Source organism: Hermetia illucens, chromosome 3 (assembly GCF_905115235.1).
Source record: "Hermetia illucens chromosome 3, iHerIll2.2.curated.20191125, whole genome shotgun sequence".
Classification (NCBI taxonomy): domain Eukaryota; kingdom Metazoa; phylum Arthropoda; class Insecta; order Diptera; family Stratiomyidae; genus Hermetia; species Hermetia illucens.
The window spans coordinates 97,757,593-97,777,276 of NC_051851.1; the positions used below are offsets into that span (position 1 = coordinate 97,757,593).

At 41.7% G+C, this 19,684-nt stretch overlaps 1 protein-coding gene across 3 annotated transcripts in view; it reads left to right on the forward strand.

The window, feature by feature from the left end:
- LOC119651153 overlaps window positions 1-19,684 on the forward strand; it is a 414,598-nt gene that overhangs the window by 258,320 nt on the left and 136,594 nt on the right. For all 3 annotated transcript variants that reach the window (XM_038054561.1, XM_038054562.1, XM_038054563.1), the window contains 4 exons: window positions 7,375-7,927; window positions 8,092-8,239; window positions 18,537-18,757; window positions 18,884-19,031. In XM_038054561.1, the coding sequence (XP_037910489.1) occupies window positions 7,375-7,927; window positions 8,092-8,239; window positions 18,537-18,757; window positions 18,884-19,031 (1,070 nt within the window). The remainder of the gene's footprint in view (window positions 1-7,374; window positions 7,928-8,091; window positions 8,240-18,536; window positions 18,758-18,883; window positions 19,032-19,684) is intronic.

The window sequence follows — 19,684 nt, forward strand, 5'->3', positions numbered from 1 at the left end:
ATTTCATGATGCAGTGCACATTTCTGAAATCATTGTGTTCCGGCGTGCGGTCAGTTTCTATCTGAAGGGTTGTTGTCGTTTCGGGAGGAGTATAGTTTCGAAATTTGCGGGTGGCTAGGCCACAAATTTCTCAATTTCAGTTGCCTTTTACGACAAGCAGGAAAGGCTCACAGGTTTCATGTAAAATAAAACTTTATTAAAACTGATTAAAAGTCTGCCTATATCTATCCGTCTCGGTGCGTGTTTGTCTGTGGCGTACACTCAATTTCCTCGAAAACGGCTAAAACTATTGTCACAAAATTGAGTGAGAATGTGTGGCCTCTGAATTACTTTATGTCCAGTGGATAACATAATTTTTAGTTGAATTTGAAGCTAGAATATAGCCATGTGGGGTAGCAAATGGAAACGTTCAATTAGTACTCTTTCAATCTGAATTTTTACTATTGGTTGAAAAATATAAAAATTGTGCCTGAAAACGTATGCAATGTAAAGTGTCACAGACGTTGTTCTCGAAACCTATCCAACCGGGAAATTAAACAAAAATAACAATCATGCACCTGTATGACTTTTAGGCCTTGAAGTACTTCTTTCCAATTAAAATTAATAGTAGTACATTAGTAAATTTCGAAAATTTACTGACAACCGCACTTGAATTCATACTAGATCCGAGATAGACCTCTGCAAGTGTCTAGGAACTCATGTTTGAGTTGGCGATTTGAAAAATACGTCCTTGACCGAATTTCTGTAGCGTATGAAGCTGGTACTGAAATCGCATTTCTCGTGGAGAATAAAATGATTGCACTAAATATGTTCGCTATCCCTTCACTGGTATATGAAATCGAAATATTTCTGTAGACAAAAACTGATCTTATAAGGAAAGAGCGAATGAAGAATGATAAATGCACAATTTGTCGATTGCCGTCAGAGACTTTAGATCATCTCATTTCTGGCAGCAATCTGCACGCAATACAATAAGCCTGACGAGCTATTAGTTGGTAAAACGGGTAACTCCATAATATTATTGATGTTGTTCTCCCTCTTATTGAAGTTGAAAATGAATATGAGCCGCTACCTAAATCAAAAAAATATTGTCAGCTACAGGTAGTGTTATTAAATCCCTTAATGCTTCCCTAGATGTCCTGGGACTCTCAAACAGACTATTTCAAATCATGCAGAAATACATTATACAAACGTGTTTGATGTTGCGGAAAATTTTCAAGGGATTTTTCCATTGGCCTAGCACCGGCCACCACCGGTGGCAAACCTAATTGCTTGCCACTTACTACTACTATTACGTAAAATCTACCATCTGCCGAGATTGTTAGATGGGCATAAAGAAATTAGAAAAATAATGAAACACAATACAAATATAAGAATATATATATATATCTGCTGAAAAATCATTAAAAACTACAGAAATCCAACCATCCTATTCCGCCAAGCTCCAAGGTTAAGTTCAGAGCACCATGAAGGATCTTGTCGAAATACGAGTAATACTATAAAGATGTTTTCAAGTTGCTATGCTTTTCGTCGTCGAAACCGGCAGCTAGACGCTTCAGGTATGGAAAGGTTTGTTGATGTTTTATGTAAGGTTATTTGGTTACAAGATGGTTCCATTTATATATAGCCCGTAGTGTGATATTCACTCTCGTGTGGAGTAAACAATTAACACACAACTTTGACCGACTATAACTGTTAACAATGGTAGGATTTCTACCAAACTTCTCAGTATATTGCCTCCTTGCCTCCTTAAGTGCGGTTCACAGGAAATTTTCAAAATATAATGATATACCATAATTAACTTTATTCGAGCACGTTACGGAGACTGACCATTATGATTCTTTTTAATCTTTTAGGTAAGATAGTTTCTGACAATAGAACCTCAAAATAATTGACCCGTTTCCGACCTCGCACTCCTCCCTTTTGCAACCAATGTCAAAACTAATATCTGCTTCGAAAAGGATTAATGGGGACCTTTCATCCGAGACTCTACATGACTATATTCGGCGCAAGAAAATTCGCCGCCCTCACCCCCCTTAAACTCAACGTAGAACACTGCTACACACTCACTAACCTTAATAAAAACGAGGAGAACCCTAGATATTAATTCTGTATGGCGCCTAGTTCCATGCACAAACATTTTCATGTCGCTTTTTCTTTCCGTTATGACTCAAAACTATTTTTCGGATTTGTTGGTATCGTCAATCATGTACTTATCTGGAGATATCCAGTGCGCAGAAGATACTTCATCGGGTTTGACAATGAATTGGAATTTTTATGCTAAAAGTAGCTTTTCATCAAGGCTGTGGCCAACAGGTGAGTCATTAACCGCAATCCCATGTAACTTCTTCCCTGATTCACATACCCAAGTTTAAACTTTTACTTCACGGTCCAAACTACAAATTCTTAGCTTTAAAATTCTAGCCCTTTTCCAATTAAAACAAAACGATGCCTGCCGTCCCAAACTCGACTGCCTGCCACCTAACTTCCAAAATCTCCCAGCCCGATACATAAACTCTTTGCAATTGCTCGAGATTTATTGAATGAATAGTAAACCGAGTAATTGTCCTCAGAAGGAGTAGACAGCAAGAATGGCTTTTTGCTATATCTGAATATGGCCTGGAACTCAGAATGTATTGACCTTATTGTACAGGCAACGGGATAAATTACTGTATTCGAGATTGGAATTGCAATATTCTACTTCTTACAATTCTTTTGGGGGTGTGCTTTATTCGCACCTGTAATATATTGATGTGGTTAACCATTGACTGAAAGTAATTTTTCCTTGAAACTAATATAATAATAATAATCGTTGGTGAAACAATCCAATTGAATCAGGGCCTTGAAGTGTATTAGAGCACATCATTCAAGACCGTAACGGTACACTGCAAGATTACAGAACATTATAGGAGGCAATATGGTCAGCGTTGCGCTCGCCCGAGATTATTACCCTGATATGATTCAGGTACAGCTCACAGCTGAGCCCGCTGGTATCCGACGTCAAGTCACGATACACATTCCACGGCCACCAGTGAGATTTGAACCGCGACGTTCCGTACGATAGCCTTGTGCTCTAACCACTCAGCTATCCAGACTGAAACTAATGCGGCTTTTTCACTTGTTTCTGACGTGCGTCGCTACATTTGACCTTCGTTTCCTGTTTAACTTCCAGGTCGTGTAGTTTGGTGCAATGTAAACGCTCTCCGAATAGTAGTAATGTTGGAACACATGTTTCTTGTATTCGCCGGTCGGTATTGGATTCTCTCACTTAGGGTGTCCACGTTTTCACCTCTACAGATTAATACTATATTATCACCAAGAAAAACTGGTTCCTTATACACGTGTAAACTGGCCCTGTGGAGTACGTTTTTCGATTCACTAGATATGCGAACTGCAATACACAGGCTTATGCTAATGACGTAGTTGTGATCTAGGAAGGGTGTATAGTAATATACACCTCACCGTTGATTTGATTGACAGTTGGTGTCCCAGACATGGACTTTCAATAATTCCAAAGAAAATCGCAATTGTTGTTCGCCTTTTACATCTGTAGTGTGGTGGGTTAAGGTGAAACAAAAGAGTTTTGCTGTAAACTAGCCACACTGCGAAGAACTTTGTGTTTGGGTATTACCGGTGCCATGAGCACGACATCTGGCGCAGCTCTAAATGCATTACTCAATTTGCAGCCCTTGGATTTGTTTATTCAAAGCACTAAGCAGTTCATAGACTAAGTAGGTTAGATCTATGGAAAACAATGGACTTGAGGGCACGAAACATTGGAAGTGTTATTCGGAGAACTGATCAAAGTGTGATTCGCGCATCCTCATACATTTTTTCGGTAGAAGATCTGAAGTTATCTTGAAACGGCTGAAGTCTATCCGATCCTAAGGACGGCAACCTGGGTGATTAGCGAGCGGTTGAAAGGCAGGTGCCTCGCGATCAATAGCAATAGTTAAGCTGCATTGGTCCTTAGATCACTTCAAAAATCGTTCAGAAATGTAGAAACCAATTGAAATCCTTTTCTAGATTGAGTACGGTGGAACTACTGTAGGTACCGGTTCATTGTCATGTAGAAGGAAATGAAATTTCGGATGCCTTAGCAACAGCGGGTTCAATTTCCCCCACGTCCGACCTGCGATGCCTCGGCCGATTTTAATAGGTTAAAAATTCCCACTGTCTTTTTTATTTTGTTATTATTATTATATTAGGGGAAGGTGGACTTCGTCTTTAAAGAACTATTGAGCCCTTTTACTGGTTATAATGTACGTATTAACGAGAGCATGTCAAAGAAGCCTATAATCGTCAGAAATTTTCACATATCCCTACTTCCAAGTATTTTAATTTGTCGACTGATATCAAGTACTCTTCCAGGTGCCTCGACCTACTTTGCACACATGCCGGAACTGTCTGAGAGCGTGAATGGAGGTTTCGACACACTCCGCACAGAATCTGCAGGCAGTGTCCGTAGACATCCTTAATTTCCCCAGGTGATAATTTACTCGGCAGTGACCAGTGAGTATTCCCACTATAATCCGAAGGTTCTCCTTAGTGAGCTTTTAGTCCTTTGTGCGCTTGGGTTCGTATAAGCACCCTCTTTTTTTAAGGTTTTGCTTGTAAAACAAAACCTTATTAAAATCGGTTCAATGTCTGTCTGTCTGTCCTTCAGTTTGTCTGTCTGTCTGTATGTCTGTCCGTCTGTTTGTCACAGGCATTTTTCTCAGAAACGGCTGTACAGATTGACACGAAATTTGGTGAGAAGGTGAGAACTGTGGACCTCCAGACATGCAGTGAGTAATATCCTCCTACGTTGAGATTTAGCGGGGTCTCCATACATGTAAAAGGGTGAAAGGGTGTAAACATTTTTTTCACCAAATATAGTCATGTGGGGTATCAAATGAAAGGTCTCAATTAGTTTTGAGATTTGTTAAAAAGGCGGGGAGTGGGAGGGGTGCAAAGTGATGATTTCATACCCAGATACCCAGGCCTCAAAATACTCTCCATATCGATATCTGTTCAAATTAACTTAATAATAGTATAGTACCGTATTTATGGGAAAATTGAGTAAAACCCCCCTTAAGTTTATGGCAGAGTTATAAAAATTGGTAGTAGTATAAAATATAATATAATATAATATTAAATAATATAATATTAATAATATTAAATATTATCTCCAAGTTTGATCAAAATCATACTATTAGTAACAAAGTTGCCGTAGCTGAAAATTGACTTTGCCGTCTAAATTTACAACCCGAAGTATTAAATCTGATATGCTAAATGCATATTCTTAACGGGCTACGTACAAATGAGATAGCTCTACACTCAAATATACTCACACAAGAAACAAACAAAACCTTTCATACCTGAAGCGCCCAGCTTCCGGTTTCCCGACTTGTTTAATCTAACTTCCGGGTGTCCCTCTTTCGATATATTCCGAGGAATGTGATTTAAAAGAAGTGACATCCTCTCCAACTCATTTTCAAAAATGTTGCATTTTCTCTTTTCAGACAGACAACATATTTTTCTGTCATTGGTTTGTGTTTTGAATACTCTTAATGCTTCTGAGTTACTTTGTTAGCCCTCACAGAATTTTTGTAAATTATATAATTTCGGTTGCCTGTTCGTTGATCGGGTTGTTCCTAGGGCTTTTTACCTTGTGCAAATTGTCAACGTGTATATAGCCGTAGTTGTCATTGTCCGCTAAGTAAACCGAGTTTGTGCCGAACCAGAGTACATCAATGGTAAGGCGAAGACAGTTGTTAACGAGGGCTTCGAGCTTTCGGTTTGCATATATTAGTCTTATATAACACACATACAGGGAGAATGTCAGAACAACTTCAAATTTAAGTTACTGTTGAGGTAGTTGGAGGATTAAAAGAGTACGATGACTCATCGGACTGAGAAGCTTGGTTTTGTTGGTTTTTTCTCTTCAGCCTGAATCTACTTTTCTTCTTTTTCAAATCCATAGCCATTTGGCCAATGCCTATGACCCAATGAGCGAGTACACAGATGTCATCAGCGTAATCCAGGTTTTAAAGAAAGATCTTATGATCCTTTAAAGCACTACACATCCTCCACCGAGACACAACCTCGCCATATTACGCCTTTCATTTCAAACTGTCCCGGAAATTTACCTTGATGCAGCTCATGACATTAGTAGTTATTAATTTCGTTTGGATGTTGACGTTGTCGAATACTTTTTTCAAATCGGTGAAGTCCGATGAAGCAGGAATCAGAACTCCGCATACTATTCCAAAATGATCCGAAGTGTGATGTGGGAGATACAGAAGGATTCGAGCCTTGGAGATGTACCTTGATGCGTTCTAAGATGACTTTAGTTTGCGATGGCGCAAGGCAGGTGCTCTTTACTGGAAGCTTGAAGATTATTTCATTCTTCTACTTTTTGAGAAAGATCTGCAGTACCACGATTTCTTTATAATTGAAAGTAGCAACTCTGCAGAAGCTGCAAGAAACGAAGGAAGTATAATACAGTTTTTGACACTTCTTACTTAATACTATGCTTATTTGCACATAACCATAGCCGAAAGAACATAGTAGTGCCATCCTTTCTCAATATTTAACCTAACGAGCTGGGTTCTAGGTACTGTACGACATTTCCAATTAAGGTACTTCAGGTTAGATTTTAAAGTGATGCAAGCTATTGGTCTTCCCAAGAGGTGTCCCGAATAATCTACATAAATATTTCCCTCTGACACACCACTGATCTGTCCCTAATACATCTAGGGATTCATCAGCCGGCACTATTCAAACGTCAAGTCAATCATCCTCCGTTGATGCGGCACTCGTCTTTGACTCGCCGTCTGACTTGAGATTAAGTGATCTAAATCGAGGTCCTCCTGCAGCAAATCTACTTCCTTCGAGGCTCCTGCCAAAAACCAAAAGGAACGAGTTTCTACCCGATCATCCACTCTAATCTTCTTTGTATCGAGACCGTCATTTTGGGCAGTCACAACATCACAACTAAGATTTAAAGGCATACATATTCTGCTAGCCAAGAATACATCATGGGTGAACCATAGAACCATTTTCATTTACAGTTCCTTATTACATATTTCCTTTTTCGTACCTGAGTGCTCACAGGCTATGCTTCTTCCCCACTTCAAACACACAAGAAATCCGAGGAGGTGATGACTAGACCGAGATATTCAGATGGAAATGTTGAAAAAGTTCGTCGTGTTCCAGAAATCAAATCACATCTTTGCCGTGGAACTAGTTTTGACAAGTTTCAATACACAATCTCAACACTGTTGTAAATTTATATCTTCCTTACCCAATATTGATTTTTACTCTGTATATACTCTTGCCTGTACTTCTAATTTCATTCGTTATTTATTATTGATGTCACCTTATTTTCAGATCGATCAGCCGTCTCGTTCGCCAGGATCACGTGAAAGAAGATGTGCCTTCTCGCCTTAATCAGGACGTTACCTGGACCCCGGGAAGACGCACTTTCGCTGAAGCAAAGCAAACTCTTCCCGAATATGAGCAACAACAACAACAACAACAATCAGAATATGGTGACTATTATAGTGATAACAGTTTCTTAGAAGCGGATGAGGTTCAATATGAGAAGAGTTATGCGAACTACAGCAGTGAACCGAAAATCATATACAATGATATTGTGGAAGAAGAACCGCCTACACTTAAGGGTCGGAGCGCCGAAAGTTTCCTAAATGACAATCCTACAAGCTACCCGGAAGAGAATCTGCGAGGCGTGAGAAAGGACCGTCAGCGCAGACGGAAATCTAGGGAGCTAACTGAGGCCGAGGTGATAACTTCATCGAATGAAGATGAACCAGCGAAACGGAAGCCAGAGGCGATGCGTTCAGTTTCCGAGGATTCCGGAACGAAACCGGCTGTGAAGCCTGTAACAAGACGATCCCTATCGCACCCAGAAAAAGACTCACAGGTAATTTGTAACTGCCAGGACCCAAGTCGTGCATCATGAATAATCTATATTTGGTGATCAGCTTTAACCCAAAAGTATAGACTTTTGATGATAGAATATTTTTGTAGTCCGCTATTGTTGTAAATGATCTTATTAATGTAATTTCTATTTATTTCTGCACGTAGAGTTCCAAACGAAATGAACCCACAAAAATTCCAAGCCCTAAACCCCTGGTTGACCTCACGGAAAAGCCGAAGAAGCCAACAAAGCTACCAACTCCAAAGCGAAGATCAATTAAAGTAGCCGAACATGCAGACGCTTCGCCAACTGAAGGTAAGAAAATTTACAAAAATTGCATACTTTTATGAGTGGCTGATTGTATCTATGGATCTGTGCTTTGCATCTATTAGAAAGCAAAAATTGAGCAGCTAAATCTTAAGCTTTCACTTCAAAAAGCATGGATTTCGGCAAGTTCTTCACCGGATTTTTTGCTTCTTCGAGTTCAAAATTGCTCTCATCAAGAAAATTTTGAACGAGAGTTTCTTGATTCGCCAAGAGCTTTGCATAATTTTTCCTCTGATGCTCAGTCAACGTTTTGTCTTGCTGGGAAAACATCATCATCATCATCAAGAAAAGGGAAATTATAAGATTAACTTTAGAAAGGTTGCAAACAACGCTACATTTTTGAGGACGATTTAGAGTAGAGTTACCACCGCTGAAATCGAATACGTGAAATGAAAAGGTGACGAAACTCAATTTGGATACGATCGGAGGCTTGATCTGGCCGGGCCGGAACTGGAATAGCTTTACAGAAGACAGCTGTTCTGGAGGTCCCTTACCGGTGTAGTTATTTGTCTTCTGGTCATTATTGCGATGATCCAGCCTATGAAAGTGTCCTGCTGGCTCTGGTTGACACATTAAATTGCGAGAGAGAGCCCTTTAAATCCGGCATCGGTTGTGCAAACACCACAGAGGTCTACAATAGACTTCACATTCGCGGAATGAAGTAACTTTGAAGGGCGTTGGCTATTTTTACTATTTCCGGCCCTTTTGAGTGATAGAATGAAACCTCTGGTAGAATACCACCAAAGTTCAGTTCCCTTTTTATTAACGTAGAAACAGAGGGAGTTTTAATTCGGGTGTGGATTCACTGGAGATGATAGAATTTTCGAAAGGTCTGCCATCACAGATTTGAATATCAACACATTGTAATGATCTGCTATTTTGGGAAGTGACCAGCATCTCCATTCTGGTTACCCACGGTCAACTGCGCAGGTAGAACTATCCCAAAAACCGAAAGAGAAGCGATGAAGTGATAACCAACTAAAAAAACTTAAAAGAAAAATAATAACACTAGCATCGCTTAGAAAAATAATAATGTATGTAAGGGATAAATTATTCTGGACAATAATACTTTCTCTCGTATAGAGTCGGTTCCGATGGTATGGAGAAAAGTCACTACATGCGTGTTCAGAATACAACGTATGTCAAGAACCAGCAGAGCTTTTTTCCAGACCACTCTACAATTGCCAATATAGCGTCGTGGCAGTCCAGTTTTCAGTAATGGAATAACAAATATTACGGTGATCTTTCGGGGTTACCCGCCCAGCACACTGACGGCTGAAAGCACCCGCCATACCACTCTCCCGGGAATGAATTTTAGGAATATTATCGAATAGGGTCTTTCACGAGCCATAAACATCTCGAAGACTGGAGTAGTCCTGGCTCGGATCGGGAAAAATCAATCCGTACCTCGAGACCAACGGGTATAGGCAAGTGGACGTGAGTCTTGGCTTGCGTAGGACATTTTCGTGGCGTTTCATCCTATATTAGGCGCAGACTTCTTGTGTCACTATGGGTTGCTGGTGGACTTGCAAAATAAGTCCCTTATAGACCCCACGACCAACCTTAATTCGTCGGGACAAATGGTATCTCACCCAGACAATAATCTTTCCGTTCTTTTAGAAGACATTACCGACTCTCGTGTTCGGGCACTTCTCCAAAAGGTCAGCCAGATTACTACCGAGTGTAGTCTCTCCAAACCAGTGAAGCACAATGTGCGGCACCACATTATCACTACGGGTTCCCCGATCTTCTCGAAGGTGCGTCCTCTACCATCCCAGAAACTGGCTATTGCACGGAAAGAGTTTGAACAACTCGTTCAACAGGGTATCTGCCGGCCCTCAAACAGCTGTTGGTCTTCCCCACTGCATATGGTCCCTAAGCCAAACGGCGAATGGCGCCCATGTGGGGATTACAGAAGGCCAAATGCACAGACTGTTCCTGACCGATATCAAATTCCACTCATCCACAACTTTGCGCATCACTTCGCGAATTGCCGCATCTTTTCGACCTTGGACTTAACCAAGGCATATCACCAAATCCCAGTAGCTCCTGAAAACATTCCAAAGTCGGCAATATGTACACCCTTTGGACTCTTCGAGTTCACCCGAATGACTTTCGGATTGTGCAATGCGGCGCAAACCTTCCAAAGGTTTATTCACTCAGTCCTGCGAAACCTTGATTTCTGTTTCGTATATTTGGATGATGTTTTGGTCGCTTCTTCCACTGAGTCTGAGCACTTAGCCCATCTCGAGTGCATTTTGTGCAAGCGATAACAAGCTTCCCGTGTCTAAAGACAGTGAAGGAGTTGAGGATGTTCTTGGGCATGCTAAACTTCTACCGTCGTTTCCTGCCCAAGGCCGCCCATCACCAGTCCATTTTGAACGCGTACTTGTCTGGCCCCAAAACTAAGGACACACGAGAGATCGTGTGGTCTGAAGAAGCTATCCGCGCGTTTGAAAAATCCCGTCAACAACTGGCCGACGCTACACTCTTGGCATTCCTTCTGCAAGATGCACCTCTAGCCGTTTTTCTTGATGCCTCTGACATCGCAGTAGGTGCTACCCTTCACCAAAAGGTGGATCAAGTTTGGCAGCCGTTGAGCTTCTTCTCGAAGCAGTTGAATTCCGCTCAACGGAACTACAGTACCTACGATCGCGAACTGCTCGCCGCGTACTTGAGCATCAAATACTTCCGTTTCTCCCTAGAAGACAGGCCGTTCACAGTGTTCACGGACCATAAGCCTCTCGCGTATGCTTTGAAACAGAAGCCCGACAAAGCGTCCCCTCGTCAGCTTCGACATCTGAGTTTTATAAGCCAGTTTACGTCAGACATCCAGCACGTGTCCGGCAAGGACAACATAGTTGCTGACGCTTTGTCTCGTGTCGCCGAGGTTAACATCCCCGCCTCACTCGATTTTTCGGCTATTGCCAAGGCGCAGGAGGGTGACGCAGCACTTCAGAGCCTCAAATCCAACCCCAAATACAAATTTCGGGAGTTGCCCATCTTCGGCTCAAACCTCTCTCTCTGCTGCGAAGACTCGGAAAAGAGACCTCGGCCATACATTCCGGCCACCTTTCGCAAGGAAGTGTTCCACGCAGTTCACGACTTAGCGCATCCAGGCATCAGGACAACAAATCGGCTAGTCACCGAGAAATACTTCTGGCCCTCTATGAATAAGGATGTCAATTCCTGGGCCAGAGAGTGCATCGCATGTCAGAAGTGTAAAGTCTCCAGGCATGTAAGGAAAGAAGTGGGCTCATTCCCCCGCACTTCCAAGCGGTTCCATATACCTCGATATAGTAGGGCCTTTGCGAGATTCTCCCGGTTATAGGTATTGTCTCACAATCATCGACAGGTTTACGCGGTGGCCTGAGGCAATACATCTGAAGGACATTACGGCGCAATCATGTGCCGAAGCCCTCTGTCGAGAGTGGATACCTCGCTTTGGCGTCCCTGCAGTGGTCATCACTGACCAGGGAATGCAATTTGAGTCCACCATTTTCTCCGAGTTAGGCAAACTCCTTGGTTTTAAACGCCAGCGGACTACTGCATACCACCCGCAATCCAATGGGATGCTAGAACGTTGGCACCGGACGCTGAAAGCCGCCATTATGGCACGCGACGATCCGTCCTGGTCCCAAGTCTTGCCTCTCGTCCTACTCGGCCTACGTACAACCCGACGAGAGGAGTTTGCTGCCAGTCCCGCGGAGCTGGTATACGGGGAGAACCCGAGAGTCCCAAGCGATCCGGTCTTCGATAAGAGATCGGGTCTCACAGAGTCGGGGTTGGTCCGTCTGCTGAGGGACAATCTCCGACGCATAAAAGCCACACCACCCACCCGACAATCGTGCACACCTGCCTGTTCGCCCAAGGAACTGGACACGTGCACGCACGTTCTGGTCAGGAAGGATGCCATCCGGAAGCCGCTGCAGCCTCCATATGTGGGCCCGTACCGCGTTCTCTTGCGGGGAGAACATTTCTTCCAGCTCGAGATCGGTGGACACAAAAAGGCGGTCTCTCTGTCCAGGCTGAAACCCGTGTCCGCCTCGAAGCAGCGTCGTGTCCGCTTTGGGGATTGACGGTGAACGAAGTTCCGGCATCAGTCGCTGAAACCCCTAGGTTTCATCTGGGGGCGGAGTGATGTGGCGCGGCAGGATTCGCAGCATTCGAAATTTGTAGAGCTCGCCACGGGAGTGGAAGACTAACGAGGAAAGTGTGCCATGAGTTAGGGGCAGAAGGAAACACATGAAGGGAGATCATTCTCTTCTGCCTCTAACGTTTGGATAGTCGGTTATCACGCGGTGCAGTTTTTAATTAATTTAAACTCATTCATTAAAATTAATAAAGTCTAATTATTACATCTATCGAGTATTGATTGTAAAAACCTAGTCTATGTTCCGGCGTACCTAAAAATTGTAGTTTGCAAAAAATGGACTATTTTAGTTAAATGATCAAGAGGTTGCAACGAGCAACTAATTGTCAACTCGATGGTCGCAGGACAGGCAACTAGAGGCCAAACAAACATCTTTAGTTGCAATACCGATTGCCCCGCGTACTTTTGTGTCCTAGGTCTGTATTGTATTGATCCGAAACACGGCGACAGTCATATGTGGGGGTCATACCACCTTATCAACGTGCTCGTCTGAAGGCATCAGTACCTTACAGCCCATCCGGAAAGGAGCAACATTTTCCAAGGGGACTTTTGAAAGGCTACTGAATGATGCTAGAGGGCATGATTTTGCAATTGAATATGGCATAACTAGACGACATTAACTTATATGCTAATATTGATAACCATCTTAGGAGTCTGTTGCGAATAGTAAACATGTTTAAGCTGATGTTCTGATGGACTTTAAATTAGACAGCTGTTGAATCAAAGCCATCCGTGAAGGTCATCATAAGCTACATTCAAGCTGTGACCGAGACAGACTTCTACAAGTACCTGCGAGGACCTGCAGGTACAGGTAATCTGAAAGATGCTCCGCTGTCCGAATTTTTGCAACGTGTCAAACTAGTGTACAAACCACATCTCTTGAGAATACAATAATGTATTCGCTATCCCTTCACTGGCATATGCATTCGCAATATTGCTATGGACGGAGACCGATTTACAAGCCATCCAACGGCGGATACGGACTAGTAGACACGTGGCCAGATAAATGTTACAGAGTTGCACATACTATGTAATTGTAATTTTTTCGCTATTTTTTCTGTCCATGAACTTAATTGAATAACTATTTCTTTCCAAAAATGTATTTGCATTAAATTTTTGTTAAATTGATGTTTTAGTCTTTTATTAAAACACTTTTTCGGAATGTTTGCTGAAGTCGCACATATTAAGGCACGTTTTATAACAAATTAAAACGTACGTAGATTTTTAAAGTTAATTTAATAATGAAGTGAACGCGAAAAAACTTATTTTGCACAAGACAATGATCTTGCCAGTCCTCATGTATTCCTCGGAGACTTGGGTTCTTAGCAAGAAAAATTGCGAACTCTTGGCCGCGTTCGAGAGAAGAATCCTCCGAAGAACTTTTGGCCCCCTACATGAGGATGAACAATTCCGTAGCCTACATAACGACGAAATCTATGAGCGATACCATGACCGTCCGGTTGTGGATAAAATCGGGCTCAATAGGTGGGCGGGTCACTTAATTCGTATGGATGAGGATGATCCAGCCTGGAAAGTCTATAAGGGCAATGTCTATGGTAGGATATGGCAGGATTCACGGCGTTCGAAATTTATTTCGAATGTTGCGAATGCGAGCGGACAGATGACGACACCGGCGCTCTCCACTCAGTTTAGACCTCGCCGCAGGAGTGGAGAGCAGAGTGCCATGACTTGACGGCAGGACGTAAAAAAAGAAAAAACATAGAGTGTCTTCCGTCAGCCTTCAGATGAAATAAATATAATCAGATTTATTAATTATGTAATATAACTGTAATTTAACAAAAAAAGAAACGACTAACAAGAATAATTAATTTGTAATTATAATGTATGGAATGTATCAAGAAATTATTAAATATATACGCCAGGACGCCAGACAGCTTTTAGGGATATCGAATTGGTGGACCTCGACGCAAAACCGGGATGTCTGGAGTTCCTCATTAAGGCGCCGTTGATGATGATGATTAAATCAATCAATTTTCTGCAGTAATTGAGGGAAATATTCTGCGTTTCTTTTATAACTGAAATGAAGTCGGATTCTGTTTTGGGGTTTTTGTGTTTCAACTATTTTTTATAAAATAGCGCAGCAGTTCACAACTGGGTTTAAATCTGGACTATTTCGAATTTAAAGTCGTAAGCTGTATTTGTTACACATATCCCTTTACTTAGTAAAGGCGATAATGATAATGACTGCATTGTTGCCTTCTTTGGATCAATCGTGAAGGAAAAGAGCCTCCCATGAGATGCCTCCAAATATTTTCTTATTACGCTTTTGTATCCATCTGCATTGAGTGAACCTTCAATTGATGCGTAATATGAGAAACAGCAATACTCAGATTAATCTCCCCATTCACCCTTCGGTGAACGCACGGCACTCCATCAGGCCGGTTGATAGATATTGATAATCGTTAACGCAACAATCCATTTGTATCAGGGCATTGAAGTGTGTTAGAGCACTTCATTCTAGACCACAACGGTACACTACAGTGCACTGTAGGAGGCAATGTGGTCAGCATTGCGCTCGCCCGAGATTATTACCCTGATTTGACTCTGGTACTCATTCGCAGCTGAGTCGATTGGTATCAGACATCCAGTCGCGATACAAATTCCACTGCCACCTGTGAGATTTCAACCGCAACCTTCCGCACGGCAGCCTAGTGCTCTAACCACTGTCCTGTCCGAACGACCGACGACTGAGTTATCCGTAGATACTCTCCTCCAATTCGTCTGAGAACAGTACGCATTTTAGCCGCTGTTCTTTGCGATTACTACCTGTCGACACTTTCGATCACGCTTTCTGTAAAATACGATCCTACAGAAGCTCTCTCTAAGGATTTACTGTCTTTGTATCTGCGCAAAAACCTCAAAACAACCACATGACTACATCCTTTTTCCTTCCCGATCCCGGTCAGTAGCAAATTCTCGTCTTTTAACTTTAAAATCCCAAATTCCTATTCACTAATTAACTTCTATATTTTCACTGTTTAACCCACCAGTCAGTGTTGGAAATCACTTTGTGCGCATTTTTAAGGTTTTGTTTGTGAAACAAAACCTTATTAAAATCGGTTCAATGTCTGTCTGTCTGTCGCAGGCATTTTTCTCAGAAACGGCTATACTGATTGACACGGAATTTGGTCAGAAGGTGGGGCCTGTGGACCCCCAGACATGTGAGTGATATCCTCCTACGTTGAGATTTAGGGTGGGTCCCCACACGTGTAAAAGGGGGGTTTAAAATTGTTTTCACCAAATATAGCCATGTGGGATATCAAATAAAAGGTCTCGATTAGTACTTTTCGAAGCCGTTCTTAGTTTTGAGATTTGCTAAAAAGGCGGGGAGTGGCAGGGGTGCAAAGTGATGATTTCTTTAACGGATCCATTCTCAGAAACTACCCTACCGAAAAATCTGAAAAAAATCACGAAACTGCCTCTATATGGTACCCAGGCCTCAAAATACTCTCCATATCGATATCTGTACAAATTAAGTTAATAATAGTATATTACTGTATTTTCGGGAAAATTGAGTAAAACCCCCCTTAAGTTTACGTCAGAGTTATAAAAGTTGGTAGTAGTATAATATAAAATATAATATGAAGAACATTATCTCCAAGTGTGATCAAAATCATACTATTAGTAACAAAGATACAGTAGCTCAAAGTTGCCTTACCGTGTAAATTTACAACCCGAAATACTAAATCTGATATGCTAAATGCATATTCTTAACGGGCTACATACAAATGGGATAGTTCTACACTCAAATATACTCAGACAAGAAGCAAACAAAACCTTTCATACCTGAAGCACCCCAGCTTCACGACTTCCAGTTTCCCGACTAGTTTTTTTCAAAATTTGCTCAATTTCGATAACGGGACTTCTAATTACAACCAGCTTCAACGTAGCGATCTTAAAAATATTGTAAAAAAACCAAAAGTGCCAGAATCGAGTTTTCTATAGAGCTCGCAACATCGAAGACAGGGGTGTTGTCGACTTGCTACGGACTTATTTTTTCAGCAAGGAGCAGGCGAGTCCCTTGCATGCGGCTAATTGTAAGGCGAATTGCAGGATAACTCCACTTAACACTTAATATTGACTTTTCCATCCTCTGAGTGGAATTAAACCAGGAGCGGATCGATGAATGAAAACTGAAAGTAATACACGGTAAACACGGGGATTGCCTCTGACATCCATTTTTCGAACAGATGACTGTGTGCTGGGGAACTCTTTAGTGAAACGGCAAGGCTGATGTGTACCCTTCAGAACATGGTCGCCAACCGAGCTTATAATGAAAGAACGACCTGACATACAAGCATGAACTAAACACTGGAGCATGTCGGGTTTACTGATATGGACTTTTCATTCTGACTAGTCATTACACACTTCTTATCTGCAAAACATAGAAAAGTTTGTATATCTAAGAGACGTATTAATAGCGCTAAAACCACCTTCGCTATTTTGTCCATAATTTAAAACTTCAACTATCTCATTACCAGTTTCAATTTGAAGCTGTTTTGTACCAATGTTCTCTCTGAGCCATTGAATAGGGGCAGCACATGGAAGGTGGCCGCCACCATTACGCGGAAGCTCCAAGCCTTGTAGGGACGGAACACTATTAATATCTTGTTTATCTATTGTTCACCATTTGTGGAATCTAGGGCAGGTGTCTTTCCATTTTGATATTTTTTTCATATTCGATTTTCAATGGGACTGCACATCGGTTCTATTATCATCACACTTAATATTCTGCAAATGATACCGGGGCAACGAGACCGGTAGGCTGACACTCAACCAATCCGGCCTTCGCACCGTCAGTGTTAATAGACGATGTAGCATACAAATAGTTCCACTTTCTCCTCCGTCATATCCATTGATCCTGTGTGTTGTTAAGGGATGGTACGTAATCGTCTTACTCGATGAATAATCTAAACCTCTGGAATGAAAAGTAGTTCTTCCATTGGTCTTCTATTTCTATGGTCCTTCTGATGGACTTCTGCCGACAGCGACCCAATAACGACCGTGCTCCATCGGTTGTTATTTTTACTCTTTCTTTTTCGTCCAAATTATAAGGAAGGATGAACTTGATTAAAAGATGAAACTGATGAAATCTTAACTAAAGCTTGATTCCGAACTCATATTCACCTTCTTAGTAATTATCCGTTCGGTTTGAATTGCACCATGTTGTCATTTATAATTCTAATCTAAAATTACCCGGCTTAATTAAAAACTGTCCTTTTAATTAAGCACTTTCATCGGTATAATTTGGAATGGCATTTATTTCCTTCCACGGATACAATTTTATAATTTTTCTGAAACCCTTTCACTCGAATTCCATTCCATGGTGCTGATGGTTTTCCTCATCTCTATTCCCAACGACAGAATCATCAACTCATCTAAATGGTCTTCCAGTTTCATGGATGTCTGGTCCTCCCTCTCCAAACTCGTTAATTAATTAAGCTAGATGACTTGAAGCATTACACAAAATTAATGTACCAGATGTAAACAATGGCATTCGAGTCTATGAATTGAGATACTACGAGACGACCAACCAAAAGACGTCCAAAGGCAACCCAACCCCCCAAAGAATAACGGTCTTCCCAAAGGATTCTTGTTACATAGCCCATTCATTACAACCGTCAAACCGGTCACAATTTTAGAAGGGTCCTTTTCCTTTCAGTGTGCCATTCCTTCATTTTTCCTCTGTTGAAGAGAAATTGAAAGAATTTCTAAAATCTGATAATTTCTTTCGTTTGCCGGAGACCCAAATCTTTGTAGAGATTTCCTGAAAGAGTGAGGCAAAGCAACCATATCAATTTTAAAAGTTAATCTCGCATTCTCTGCTCAATGCTAAGGTGGGCGAACCAATGACACAGGGCAGGTCTCGGTCGCCTTTCTTATCAACAGCGTGTTGTGGGGCGAATCTATTTTCCGGGAAGAATTCCTTTATCTGTCCACAAGACGCTGACTTCATCTCCTCTGCTTGAAGACGGTAGGAAGATTCGATAAAGGAGTCGAAAGATAGATCCATGGTACAACAAGAATCCTTACCGAAGATAAAATTGATTTTCATCGTTGTATGGCTTTTTCTTTTCATCGTGTTTTCATTCTCTCTTTGTTGCTTTGCAGAGGCAACAAAAATTCCAGGCTCACAAAGGAGGAATTCGCAGATTTCCACCAGCATGATGGATAAAGGCGATGGTAGCGAAAAAAATCAATCACCTGACCATAAATCGCCAGGGAAAGATGACGTGGACGACGGGGGCGGAGAAGGGGACAGTGGCCCAGGGAAGTGTGGGAAACAGGACGCCAACACAGTATCGGGATCTAAAACACGAAATCAACAGGAGGTAGGTCTTAGCCGCTTCATGGGCCTTTCATCAAGTTAAATGCGCTGTCCACACAATCCCCTGTTTTAGCTGTTTTTGAATTAATTCTAATCGATTTTTTGTTGTTTGCCGTTGATTTTCTCGCAGCATAAAACGACACTAGGTGAAGCGGAGATACAAAGTGCGGTGGAAGCTGCTGCGGTGGTTTTCAAGAAGGTAGTCCTCCAACGTCGCAAGGAAAAGGCTGCGGAGGAGAAGGAGAACAGTGGCGCGGCAGGAAGCAATGGAGGTGGAGGTAAGTGCGAATTAGAAAAATAGTACTTATGTTTAAGATTCAATGCGAGACAGTAATTAATCACAGCTGGAGCAGGATTTTCGATACTACAGCAACTAACAGCATGCTTCTTTCTCTGGTACTCCGGGGCAATTTGTAGAGAAATAATCTGCTTACTAACAAAATACGAAATGCATGAGTTGATTTAGTAATGTGCCATCCATCAAAGAGAATTTACTATGAACACAGAATTGGTGACTTTTGAAGCATGAAAGCTACTGTAGGAATCATCGTTTCACACAACTTGGGTTCATTCGAAAACTATCTTGTAAGTTTCATACGCAGGGAAGATGTCTGGAAAGACCTGGAAATGTTTGGAGTGCTCATTCCTGAATGGGTGCAAGAAGGACAGGATAAAGAGGAGGTATGTACATTTTACAACCTCCTAGAGACTGAGCGCACAAGGGCGCCCACGGAGTATTAATTTGAATGGTATCAGCGAAGTCGTCCATATTTAGTCGCATTCGATATATATGTCCAGCTTTAATATTCATATATTACAAATTGTAAGATTTCGTTGTGTGTGACCAAGTCTGAACGAATAGCTTTCTCAAATATGACAAGTCGATTCAAATTGCTTACCCAATTAAAAAATGTGAATTGAATTAATACAA